Source organism: Patiria miniata, unplaced genomic scaffold (genome assembly GCF_015706575.1).
Source record: "Patiria miniata isolate m_02_andy unplaced genomic scaffold, ASM1570657v1 HiC_scaffold_29, whole genome shotgun sequence".
Lineage (NCBI taxonomy): Eukaryota > Metazoa > Echinodermata > Asteroidea > Valvatida > Asterinidae > Patiria > Patiria miniata.
The window spans coordinates 17,192,255-17,205,974 of NW_024037068.1; the positions used below are offsets into that span (position 1 = coordinate 17,192,255).

General features: G+C 40.0%; 1 protein-coding gene across 1 annotated transcript; it reads right to left on the minus strand.

Moving 5' to 3' along the window:
• Window positions 1–595: 595 nt before the first annotated feature.
• On the minus strand, window positions 596–11,300 carry LOC119736172. The gene is made up of 6 exons (XM_038210194.1): window positions 11,176–11,300; window positions 9,894–10,026; window positions 4,710–4,861; window positions 3,921–4,022; window positions 2,804–2,875; window positions 596–1,333 (listed from the first exon to the last, which is right to left on the minus strand). Exons 2-5 carry the CDS (start codon window positions 9,984–9,986, stop codon window positions 2,845–2,847), a joined length of 378 nt encoding a protein of 125 aa, XP_038066122.1. The 5' UTR covers window positions 9,987–10,026; window positions 11,176–11,300; the 3' UTR covers window positions 596–1,333; window positions 2,804–2,844.
• Between the last annotated feature and the right edge of the window lie 2,420 nt (window positions 11,301–13,720).

Below are 13,720 nucleotides of genomic sequence, written 5' to 3' on the forward strand. Positions count from 1 at the left end.
TGGCGATCTTTAATACCGAGAAATACCCAAATGAGAAAAAAAAACAAAGCTAAAACAAGATTTACTCGCAAACTAAAACAAATCAGATACCATGATGTAACTTTATCTGTGCAATAATACATTTAAAGGAAACTAAGGAAACACAATTAAGCAAAAAGAACAATAAATTTGAAAATAGTGGTAATTCTGAAATTAAATGAACGTAATCTGAAATCAAATGAACGTTGACTGTGATTCTCGGCGTTTCTCCTATAGACCATGATGATGTTGCGGCCAAAGCGAGGCTGGAAAAAAGAATAGTCTGGTTCCTTTTTTGCACAAAAAGCATTATCATTCAGTACTGTTATTGTATACAGGGATGACTGAAATGGTGGCAGCATGATAAAGGTCTATAGGTGTAAATCAAATTAGGTTTTGCCCTTCACCGACGTATAAACAATCATGTATACTCAGAAAGCCCTAGAAAGCAGGAGGTCGTGGGTTCGAGTCCCACCCGAGTGATGTTTTTCAGCTTTCACTTGGGAGGTAACACACTGAGTATACAGTGTTTATACGTCGGTGAAGGGCAAAACCTAATTTTATTTACATCACCCCGACGCAAAAATCCCATCTTATTAATAGTCTTAAGGTGTAACTTTGAAGGAGTTTCCTTTTCAATATACTGCGGAGATTGTCACTTCTAAATTAGCGTGACTTTACTATTTTTTAGCACCGTGTGTGGTCACTGTGTGATTATAACCGCCCTACATGAGATTGTACATTACAAATAACCACATGCATTCAAAATGTACTTTCCGTGCTTTTTCTAAGTTTTACCCGAAAAAAAGTATTTCTGTCGATAAATATTTTCAAAGCAATAACAAAGTGTTTTTTTTTTTTCACTTTTGAATGAAACTTCCAACAGAGACAAAGATCAGTCGTCGTTTAATTTTGGGTGATTACTGTAGTGTATACAATTTGATTTTTGAAAATAATTTTAAATTTTATCAAACATTTGAATCTTATCAGAATCAATAATGGGGGGCCCAGTCTACTAGCAGGCTGGATCTGTGAATGCGCAAAAGTTAGTCATGATAAAAAGTGCTTGCAGACGGCAACAGGTGGGGATATTGTTTTTCGTTAAAATATAACCAAATAGTTAAAAATACGCCAGAACTCATATTGTTTTAAAGCACCGACGGCACATCTTGAAGAAAAGACAAATAAAGAAACAAAATCGAAACGAAAAAATGGAAACAAATCTGAAATTTTCAAAAGCAGTCTTTCCCGTCTTAAATGTCATGTACTCCGCTGCCATGTCTTTGACTGGGTAGAGATGAGGCCAAAGCTTTTCCTGCAGTGTTAAAAAAAATTATCAGCTTACATCAGTCCGAATATACAGACTGCTTGACGTATAAAGGCCTCTGTTCAATATCCAGTACAGTGTATAATGCCAACTGAAATGGATGCCAAGACTTCTGCAGACATACCAATTATTTCCATTTACAAGAATGAACTTCATAAACCCAATATCTAATATCAGCCGTGTTAGGCCAAAGAAAAAAAGTTCCGGTTTTTGATATGGAGCTTGCCCCAAAAGTGGTGCGGCAACGCGTTTTTTTTTGTCCCAACTTTTGTTTTTCTTCAAATTTCGGCTGATGTTGCAGATAACGCTTCGATCCCCTTAAAACTCTCTCAAAATATATCTTTTCAGAGTGGAGCTTGAGGTGACCTGAGCAAGGCCATAAGGCTTGAGAATTCTGCACCCACTTATGATCCCGACCGACACAAACATTTTTTTTTTTGAAATTTGGATAGTAAAGACAAAAATCAGAGAAAACGGTACCATACAGAGAAGACCATACAGCGACATCGACATCATGCCCGAGCTTCCAGGCCGGTCAAATAGTCTGCTCCCTTACCATTGCGCTGATTAAAAAGCGTTTACAGGTTTCAGAAACACGACCATCGCTCCCTCAATCTGGCTTCCAGACTCACAATTTCAAAATTGCAACACTGTCTGCAACTTTGATGGTCCCTGACTAAATTTAGTGTAAAATATATGGGAGCCCAGAGAGGCCACATAAAGCTTAAAGGGACACTAGGTCCTGAAACAGCCCAATTGGGCTACAAAACGCGCTTTGAACGAGATGATGATAATCGGAAATAACATCTAAAAGTAGGATATAAACATCCACACAACTATCCCTTAAAAACTGGGCGTTTTGTGTTATTCCTGTATTATGCATGCTAGAACGAATTTCGGGGTCCACTTTTGCGACCCCATAAATTCGAGCTGTTTGGATGCTGGTTGTAAAAAATAAAAAAAATTGCCGACGCGCATGGCTACGGCGACGCACGCGCAGACCAGAAACCGTAGACTTTTTTTGTCTTATCATAATTATCTTCACTAAGTACCCTTTAGCAGACATTTTTCGTCATAGGTTAAACCTTAGGGAGACACCGGACATTAAGGAGACATTTCAATGTCTCCCTATAATGTCACAACTTGTATTTAAAGGCAAAAAAGTGCCGTCGCAAATAGGCTCCAAAACGTAACAATACCTGAATTCGTTGGGGTAGGATAAGGGAAATGGGGGTCAGGGGTCATTAAAGTCGGAAACATTTTGTGCACAGCCCCATGGGAATGCCCCCAAGGTACCATTCCCCGTATTAATAACATTTATTCGGCGTCACACGTCGCCAATGTTTTTTTTTTTGTTCTAGAGGGGGATAAATCACGCTTTTGCCATCGCTAAAATTCATTGGCATGAAATGAGTTCAGTTTTTGAACTCGACCAGCTACTCAGTAGATGGTACTTACATCATCAGATGATTCTTGACCTTTCTCTGCACCAAACATCCTCACAGCTCTTCCATGTCCCTTTTCTGCTTACTGCATTTAAGAAAGAAATGCAACAAACAACAAGTTTATCACCTCTCAGATTTTTAGCGATTGTTTTCGCCAAGCAACGTACTTTTCCCCTTTTTCGGAACATAGTGTCCACCTCCCCCCCCCCCCCCTGTGGGTGGGGAGACAGCCATAATGGCATTCGGGTGTGCCACCGAAGCGAAGCTTTTTCATAACATCGCAACATTGTACTCATGGGCGTCGCGAGGGGGGGGGGGGCAAGGGGGCGCTTGCCCCACCCCCCCCCCCCCCCCCGGAAAAGCAAAAAGAAAAAAAGGGAAGAAAAAAAAAAAAAAAAAAAAAAGGCGCGAACTCATAGTGGTGTAAATTTAATGAGTTGGGGGGGGGGGGCAAAATGTCCCTGCCCCCGTCTAAAACTGAGAAATCGAGAATTTGTTCAGAAATACAAGAATTTTTTTGGGAAAAATATGTTTTGCCCCCCTCTAGAAAAAAATCCTGGCGACGCCCATGATTGTACTATTTTTGTATGAACTCATAGGTTGAATTTTGTGTAAAAATATTAATAAAACGTTGATGTGTTGATTAAGTGTAGCTGACGTCAAATCTGGTTCACTATATAACGTCTCTCTTTGACGTATTAATATTTGTGTATTTTGCCTTGGTGGCGTTTTAACAGGATGTATGCCATGGTGCTGGAAGGTGCCGCCGTGTATTAAAGTCGGCCTTCGTGGCACAGAGAATTGACATTTTGTAAATGTTGGCGTACATTTCTTGGTGTATTAGGTTTTTGAATTCACGATGTGTTGGCAAATATCTTGGTGCGTTTGTTTTTGTTTTTCATTGGTGAATTGATGTGTCAATTAAGTGTAACTGACGTCAAATCTGGTTCACCATAACGTCTCTTTTTCAACACATGCAAAATATGTGTACCATAGGTTTCAATAATGACAATAATTATAATTAAAGAGTTAATGTACCTCAGAGAACATTGAGATGTGTAAATAAATACATTATTATTGTATAGTATTTTAGCACTAGCTGGGTCTGTTATTACTGACTGTGTTCTCACATTTCAAAGAAGCTATTCTGGTTGTCCGTATCGTGGCACCACATTCCGCAGTCCGGACCCTGGTATTCGCTTTCACAGTACACTCTTACACTGAATTGGAACCTGCATGTTCGGAGAGAGGAGACAAATGTGACAAAGGGCTAATACTTCTGATGCAGAACCTGTAACCTTGTTTATGATCGCTGGTTTTTTTTTTAACAGGCATGTCTCAAAAAGGCGATTTCTGTAATGGAACCAGACCACAGGGCACCACTGGTTACCAATAGCCATGCCCATCATAATACACAGCAGGGAGCATTGATCTCCATTGTGAAGCCTGTCCCCCCAAAACATGTAGTTTCTAACTCGTCCGCAGAAAGCGAACACTTGTACGGCTGAAATTACAACTAGCACTGAACAAAAGTGAACAGCCCGATTTTCGGGGGTCGCAAAAGTGGAACCCGAAATTCGTTCTCGCACGAATATAACACAAGAAAAAACACAAAACGCCCAGTTTTTAAAGGATGGTTGTGTGGCTGTTAGTATATCCTACCTTTTAATGCTCTTTCCGATTAACATCATTTCGTTCAAAGCGCGTTTTGTAGCCCAATTGGGCTGTTCCATGACGCAGTGTCCCTTTAATATAAGTTTAGTTTGTGTTTGCGCGTTCCGCGTCCATTTGTATTATGTAATTTGACAATATTTGTTTTTTGAAATGTCGTTTTGATCAGCAAATTGACTGGGGAACGAACTTTTCAGATTATTCAAAAGACTTCCAGCCACCAATGCGGAGCAAAACGGTATACCTACGTTGTATCTGTGCCCATCGAGTAGTCAGTCCAGACTGCGCTTGAAACTGAGCTAGCAGCTTTTTGCGAGATGGTCTTTTTGCCCGTGTATATTTCATCATCCCCACCATCAGGGTCCACATCCCAAACCTCCAAACTGATTTCCAAGTGACCCTAATTATAAAAAAATCCACATAGTATCATCATCACAGTAAAACCGCCGATTGGTTTCTCCAGAAAATTATGCAACACGTTGACAAGGTGCAGGTACGGGGTTTGAGGGGTCACATGCTTCGAGGCCTTCAGTGATTTCACTTGTCTGTTAATTGTTCTCATCAATCTTCTTTGTTAGTTCTGGACAATACTTCTCCGCAGGTTTTTTCCTCAGCGGTTTATGGTATTAACTTGTAACTTTCAATATATATATCGACCCTCATCCCTAGTAATGAATATTACCCTGACGTCATGATGACGTCATCGGGTGTCAAATTACAAGCGATTTTCGTTGAAATAAGGACGATCTTATTTCGTTTATGACTCTTTAACAAAATAATTAATCATGTTCCAACCTGGTAGTCAGATAGACCATTAATTGATGAACATATTTTGTCGTGTACTTCCGGGTCAACCGGAAGGTCAAAGTTAGGTGAATTTCTTCCAAACGATCTACGGAATTATAACAACTGGTATAAACTTGAACCCCGTCCGAAGATGTACAAACAGGGTTTATTGCGAGAATAAATTTGCAAACTTTCACCACTACATGTACTTTTGAACCCAGCACATGTGTTTATATACCATGTACAGTACATGTGCATTCAAACACAAAAATGCCACTTTTGCAATATACCCCGTAATCCTTCATTTTTCTGTGCGACTTCATCAGCACTAATCTCATTCAAAGTGAGCAACAGGGTTTCCAGTTTCCATTGATGTTGCATTCGACATGGGCGTAGCGAGGGGAAGGGAGTGGCAAGGGGGAGCTCCCGCCCCCCACAGGAAAAGCAAAAAAAAAGGAGGGGGGAGAAAGAAAGAAAGAAAAAGAGGTGTGAAGTCATATTTGCTATTAGTTTAATACACATGTAAGAAAATGGGCGTCTGCATGGGTGTTAATGGGGGTAGGGTGGGCAAATGTCCCCCCCCCCCCCTGCCCACCCAAAAACTGAGAATATGCTAGAGAGAGTACAAGGATTTGGGGGAACAATTTGCTTTGGGCATCGCGGGGGGGGGGGGAGAAAAACATTGGTAATGTTGTTAATTTCATGGGTGGGGTGGGTACATGTCCCCCTACCCACCCTCGAAAAAATGATCAATTGAGAATATGCTAAAAAAGTACAGGGATTTTTTTTTTGGGGGGGGGGAGAGATACTTTGACCCATCTAGAAAAATCTTGGCGACGCCCATGGCTCCAAGCTTCATTTTGAAAGGGCATATCAAATTCATATCAAATCAGGAATTATTTTAGTCCATACACTTCTCTTATTTTCGCCATTATACTGATTGCATTGGTACCTCACCAGTTTTGCTCTCATACCTAAACGGAGAAGTTTCAACATTTCGTACAATGTAGCCACGGACCATTCTTTCGTTGGCTCAGAGCAAACGTTTTATTATGCCCATCAAAAACAAGACAGCCATAATAAAAACATGTATTTTTGGATGTTAAGCATATGTTACATAAACTCCAGGGACTCAGAGGCCCCACCAAATTCCAAATTGAAGTCTACCGACATAATTTGAACCAAAAAAATATAGATCACGTCTCCCATATTAGGTAGCTTTTTTTGACTGGATGCCTGGCTTTAAAAAAATGTCATCACAAATCAATATTTATGAGTAGAAACGAGGGAGAACAACTGTTTTCATCAAAGACAAAATAATGGAAAATAATTTCACCCTCTCATTTCCAACAAGCCTCCTTCTACACTATCAGATTTAGAGGGGGCGGTTGCAATTCCCTCCGCCGTTCAGCAGCTGCCTTATTTTATAAACTATTAAAATAGGACCAGAAATTAATAGAGCAAACTTTAATTATTCCCTGCAAAGACCAAAAAGCCACAAAATGCAGGGTTGTTTTTTTTTTTTAGAAAATAAGCATATTATGTTGCTTATGCAGAAAATCAATGATCCGTACTGTCTAGCCACGAACCATTCTTTCGATAATTCAGAACATAATTTTATTACGTCTGTGCAAAGAAAAAACAGCCATAAAATGTGTATTTTTTTTTATTTTGGTCCCTTTTCCCGGGACAGACACACAGAACGACCACGAAGTGACATGTAGATTTTAGAAAGTAGCCTCCCTATTTGGTCAAATTAACCATCTTTTTGGGAAAATAGAACGCTCCATGGATCCGACTTTTACTGTACCTTGGGTCAAAGCAGTCTGAATTTGTTTTATAACACCTCAAACACAGATCCGGCTTATTTTCTAGAGATCTGTTTAATTAAAAACAATGCAATTTCAATGATCATATGGCCAAAGGCAATGATAGGAAACATTTCCTTTGAAAATGAGAATCACACGAAGGTGCATCGTGCGCGTTTGTAATTTCCGGTTTGATGACGTCACAGCATTTGAATGCCTAAATCAAGAGATGTTGATGATATCAACAGTCGTGCCACAATCATCACTATTAGGTAGGCACTGAATGATGGATTTGAATATAAGAAAAACAAATCCCTAGTATTCTCCCTAGTATTACCTCCGGGTCTGATGACGTCATCATTCTAACCGTCCAAAGAAAGTTGGTGGGTAATTTCTGCAGTATTTGTGTGTGAAAGGATTGTCAAATCAAACCATCAACTTCTTGATGTTCCATAGAGGGCGCCCTTCAAGTGAGCGTTGACGTCATGATTACTTCCTTTTGTTTTTAGCGTATCTGACTTAAACCTTTTCTTTAATTAACGTGCAAATGCATGCTTTTGTATTCAAGTTGTATTCATTTGTCACTGCACTTCTGGTAAGCCCGGAAGTAAAAGTTCAAGTGTTTGAATTTCAATGTGCTCGGAATTCAAACATGTTGCCCAAGGCAATCTACCATCTCACAAAAAAATTACTCAGTTCAGTTCAAAAGTTAACGATGAAAGTATTTGTGAATGTTTTCCTTAAACTTCTTGTCATCTTCATCCCTTAATCCCTTAACCCTGGGAGCAACTTAGTAAAAAAAAATCACACCGTGGACCCACGTGGAGAATTTTATCACCACATGTGTTTCTAGGTCAATAACCCCCGCATGCCTGTACATGCACAAGATATAGTTCATTCACATCGTCAGGGATTGTTTACAACCTGTCTGGGCTCTGGGCGGCACCAGGGGCTGACACAAAGAGATCGGCGGCACAACGGGTTTGGCTGCCATTTTCTCCAATTACTGCACAAAGGCATGAGCCGCCATCTTAGCTTCTGTCTTTCAACACTCCTTACTCCGGAGTGGCTAGGGTCTGGCCAAAGGGAGTCTACAGGCTTGTGATGTATAGAAGGGGTGAGGATTAGATGGAAGCTTAATTGGCCTAATTGGCCCATTGAAAAAAAATTTATGCCCATGTTTGGAAAATGTGGAGAATTTTATCACCGCTTCGCTGCTCGGAGGGTTAATTAAACCGTTTGCAGGAAATCCTGTTTGTTTTACTAATGATGCCTGCGTTCGTTGGCTCTTGTCATTGTAAACAACCATACATGTTTATGAATTATTTATGGAATGACACGCTTTGTACACCACGGAGGCAGGTCTATAATAAAAATGAGAGGGCGAAGTATCCACCACTCTGCAAAGTTGTTCATCTAGACTTGATGACAAGTCGTAAGATAGTCGTATTTTGACTGTGAACTTCAGTCGAACTCCATCGGCGCGGCTGGTATTTGACTAGTACATAATCGGCCGGGGTTACGACATATCTAACGACTTGACGGGCACGTTCTCAGAACGATATTCACATATGCGTGCAGCGCAATACATATGCAGTGAATCTATGCGGTGAGATCCAATGGCGCACAGCAATGCAAATGAGGACTCGTTCATTCCGTTACATGGGGAGTTTTTCTCAATAAATCGGGACATGTTTGCAGATCGGGCGACGTTTTAACGGCCAAATCCCTCAGCTTGGTCAACTGTGTATAGAAATAGAATGTATCATTGTACATTTTGATAATATACTTGATTTATTTGAATCGTGTATGCCCTATAATGAATTTTGGAACGTTTCACAACACAAAGCACAAACTCTCAAAGTAATGAGACTGACCTTCTGTAGCCTAGCGGCCTAGAATACACGCTGAAATCTGAACCAATCAGAGTGCTCGCATAGAATTCGTTAGCGATTCAAAATACTCTCATATGTTGTGTACAAATAGAAAACGTTTTCGCCAAGTCGGTTATTGAACATCAATAGTCAGCATCATTTTGGTCTGGGAACCAGGCTACACCACTGATCTCTACACTAACGTGTATAGATCAGTGGGCTTCGCGCATTGCAGTGATATTTTGCGTGCGTGGAACCAGGTGCGTTGTTCATCCTGCTTTATACTCATGAATATTAACTTGCATTGATCTATATTGTTCTCAAAATGCAAAAGCAAACAACTTTTGATCTTTGTTCACAATATTTAAAATTTGTTGTTGACTCGGCAAATGTCGGCCTATTCATATGCTCTATCTTTGAAGCGCACTTCTGGTTACATATGGATACTCAGAATAGACAATATGAGTAGACTTCAATATGGACGGGCCATGTAACGTCCTTGGAGTCTAGACAACAGAAAATAAATGTTTATTATTAATGGATCTTGTGTTTTTGCACGGGCAACATAAAATTCTCCTCTGAGCTAAGAACAGAATGGTTCGTGGCTACACTGAACAAAACATACATTTTCTGAAAAAATCGTTAATGCAAAAAAGCCGTATGTTTTATTTATCGAACAGAAGGACAAATGCCTCCAGTTTGTGATAGACATAGGCAGTTTAGAATGGTTTGTGGCTACACTGTACCAAATGTTTTGAAAAACTATATAAATGCAGAAAAACCCTATATTCTGTTTATCGAACAGACACAGGCTTCTAGTTTGTAATAACTTTCTTAGGGGGAGGGGTTGACGTAGGGGTCGAAACTTGCTGATGATAAACTACAGGTTAAAAAGTAATAATAAATACATTTTGTGCAAAATGTGAAAGAAAATAAAACTATGCAAACGTCTTTAATAACATACCGTCCATCTTGCAACGCTAGCAGACACCGGATTGGAAATGTCATCGGGAATCAACGACGGAAACTGAAAATCATCGTTGTTCTCATACACCATGTTCGTCGCAACACAATTAGTGCCAGAAGCACAATTCGATCTACAAATTACGACAAAAAAAAATCAATTTAATTGTTTTCCCATGAGTGTTTCTAAAACAGAGCTGGTGAAGTTGAAAGGTGGGGTTTGTATTGTCTTGAAAGGTATAGTCCATCATTTGTAATTTGTGCATTTTGTTCGTTTGAAGCAACAAAAGTGTTAAAAATTAATGAAGGATACTGAACAACTAACCTGATGAAGTTTCAGCTCAGCTTCAGCTGTATATTCCCAAAAAAACAACATTCTAGGATCTCAATTTCAATTCAAAAGTTGCTGAATCATGTTTTGAATTGTTTTGAATTTGCAGTTTTACGCGCGCCTGTGCGTCGTGCCAATGCTTGCGCGCGCTGCGCCAAATAACAAAACGAACGACTAATTTAAATTTTCCCACGGTGCTTCTTAAAGGGGCACTAGGTCCTGAAATCCCCGAAAATGTTATGTTTTGGATTGTTAACTTAGCCTATTTCAAACATCTGGTTGAAAGGAAACCAACCTAATGTCTAATTACCGTTCCCGAGAAAAGACGAAAAAAACCCGCTTGTTTACATCGGACATGACAGAGTACGAATACGTTTTTCGTGTCGTTCTCATGTACGCTATACACGTTGTGTGTCTCGGGAACAGCGCGCGGTGACCAATCACCAATGCAAAAAAATTGTGGTTTCTTCAACGTCCGCAAAAGGCGAACACTTTACGCGTACGAATGAAATCACAACTAGCATCCAAACAGCTCGAATTTATTGGGTCGCAAAAGTGGACCCCGAAATTCGTTCTGGCACGCATAATACAGGAATAACACAAAAACGCCCAGTTTTGAAAGGATAGTTGTGTGGATGTTTATATCCTACTTTTAGAAGTAATTTCCTATTATCATCATCTCGTTCAAAGCGCGTTTTGTAGCCCAATTGGGCTGTTCCAGGACATATAGTGTCCCTTTAAGACGAACCGTTGGAAATGCCTTCTTTCGTTGATTTCTTCAAAATGAGAGCTTGCTAGAAAGAATAATTTCACAGGGAGTTTAGTCCCTTTACTATCATTCAACCAAGTATGTTTTTCAACAATAATTACGCCAGTTAATTACTTTTTCGGATGGCTGCAAATGATGGACTCCGGCTTTAATGCAATTTGAATAGAAGGCAATAGATCTCACCCTGTACCAAGGCAAAGCTTGAAACGGTTGTCGCACGGATAACAGGACGTCCACCCGGGATCGCAGCACCCTCCATCGGGTTCCACATGGTTTGGATTAGACCATGAGACAAATTTGAACTCCACAATGGCGGCCGAATGCACCAAAGTGCACACCTGAGAAAGAATATTCCCATTAAGCAGTGCTATGAAATTGGGCCCTGTCCTTCAAATTTGCCCACAATAAATACTATTGTCCAAAAAAGCTGTTTAACATGATAAACAAGTACAAATTGGCACTTACTCCAAGAAAATGAAGAAAAGCTTTAGATATATGTGTACACAAAGCTATAGAGATACTACCGTTCTGCCTTGAATGACATCACACTTAGGCTCATGAATATGGAAATTTTCTTAAGCATAAAAACTACAATGTTGAAATGTCTCCCTTACACTGCTACAAAGGAGGTGAAAAGTCATAGTAACATGGCAAAAAAACTGTTTTAACCCTAGAAGGGCCGTGTTATTTTGACCATCTCTCAGCCGTGGGTGGAGGGGGGGGGCAAGATCTCGGCCATCGAGTGACAAAAAATTCTGAAACTCGGAACATGCATAGACAAACTATTCATTAACATACCCAAGAAATTTCATGACTATAAGTCAAAGGGTTTTGGAATGCACGAAGGGTAAAACTGCTCTGTGTACACTACATATATGGGGAAATTCAGTTTTCACGGCGCGTAGCGCTCGGGTGGCGAAAAAAAAATTCAAGGCTATCGCGGAAAAAAGTTGGGGGGGGGGCGAATTCCGCCACCGGCCCCTATAGGGTTAAATGTATTTAAGAGTCATTTTGTGTAAATACTTCATATAAGTGTTCACGCTCAAAAAATCGAAGGACTGAAATTTGAAGGCTGCAAAAATACAAGTTTTTGCGTTATTTTCAACGGTCATCAAGCCAAAATGCGAAGTAATGTCACAAAGGTAGCTATATCACAACAAAGTATGATCATAACCCTTACAAGAAAAATGTAGAAACACTTCTGAAAATTACCTTTATATTACTTTTAGGGTTAGGTTTTGACTTATAACAACTAGCAAAATTGCATTTTTTACCCCATTTTTAACCCTCCAAAATGGCACTTGCCAGGGCACTCAGAATAATTTCCCTTCGGCTATGGTTAGTTCATACTTTGGCCTTTTCATATCTGGTGAGAAAATCTCGGGTTATTGTATATCCTTTGTGCAGTGGCGCTCCAAAACAAATGGTAATTTTCACAAAAACTTTAAAAAGTGTATTTTCAGTTTTGTCCTTTGTTTTGAGTAATAACTTGTATAAGTGGTATTGTTCATGAATCTAGCACATTTCCACAAACACAATCAGACTGTGTATCACTTTTAGACCAGTGGATGAATAGTAGGTCGTGTAGTTACCCCCGACCTTGCTAGGCCCCGCCCACTCCCCCTCCGCCACCGAATTTAGATACTGTATGTTGCATAACGACACAAATGTAAATAAATAGTTTGCAAGTGAACACTTTAGAAATTAGAAAGACTTCCTTATCACAGCCTCCCCTTCCCCCACCCCGGGGCCTTGCTTTGGGTTGAGGTTGGGTGTGACCACCCACCAATAACTTGGCTTTGTCGGTAAAATCACTGTCACATGGGCAAAAATCATGTATTTGCAAGCCGCAATGAATAATAATGGCCATATCCATTGTCCTCATTCAAATGATGTCTAGTCCTCCCCGCCCAGCTAGGCCCCGCCCCTTGCCACCAAATTTAGATTTTGATTTCTACATGTATTTTCCTAAATTAAACTGTAAATGCTACATATCAATTTGCAAGTGAACCTTTTTATACAATCTACACCAACAGCCGTCTCACAGCTAGCCCCTTCCCCTGCTACCCCCACTCCCAATGCTCATAAGAGAGCCCCGCCCTCTCCCCAACAAGTCAACAAGTACAATTTTGTTAGATTATGTACATGCATATGGCCTTGGGGAAAGTCTGAATTTCTGTACGGTAGCTTTTTACAACACGGGGCAGCTTGGAATATCCGAACAGCGAGGGAGAAGAGAGTGTGTATGTCGGGGGGGGGGCGGGAAGGGTGATCTGGACACATGCATGTACACTGTGCATATGTATCTACGATGCAAGTTACTTTTGGAATTACAGTAAAGGTGTGGTGAACAAAATGACATTTATTTTATTATTTTCAAAACGGAAAAGATCTGGCGATTAAGAGAGCAACTAACTCTTATTTGTTTATACTGAAATACATGTACTTTAAAACAAGTATCACTCCAGTGAAAACTCCGAGAGAACACAGCGTCAATTTGATTAAATAAATTTCACTCTGACGTGACTTGGCTATATACATGAAGTTAGGGTCTAAAGTATTTCTTAAGTGGAAGTGTCCTCCAAATTTGTATTTGCCTGATCAACATGAAATTTTGTGACTTTTCCAAACTTTTAACAGTGGTCACCATGGCACCAAACACACTTATGTAGTGTGTTCATTATTACCACAACAACCGATGTAAAGACATCGGTGCTCATAAAGTAAG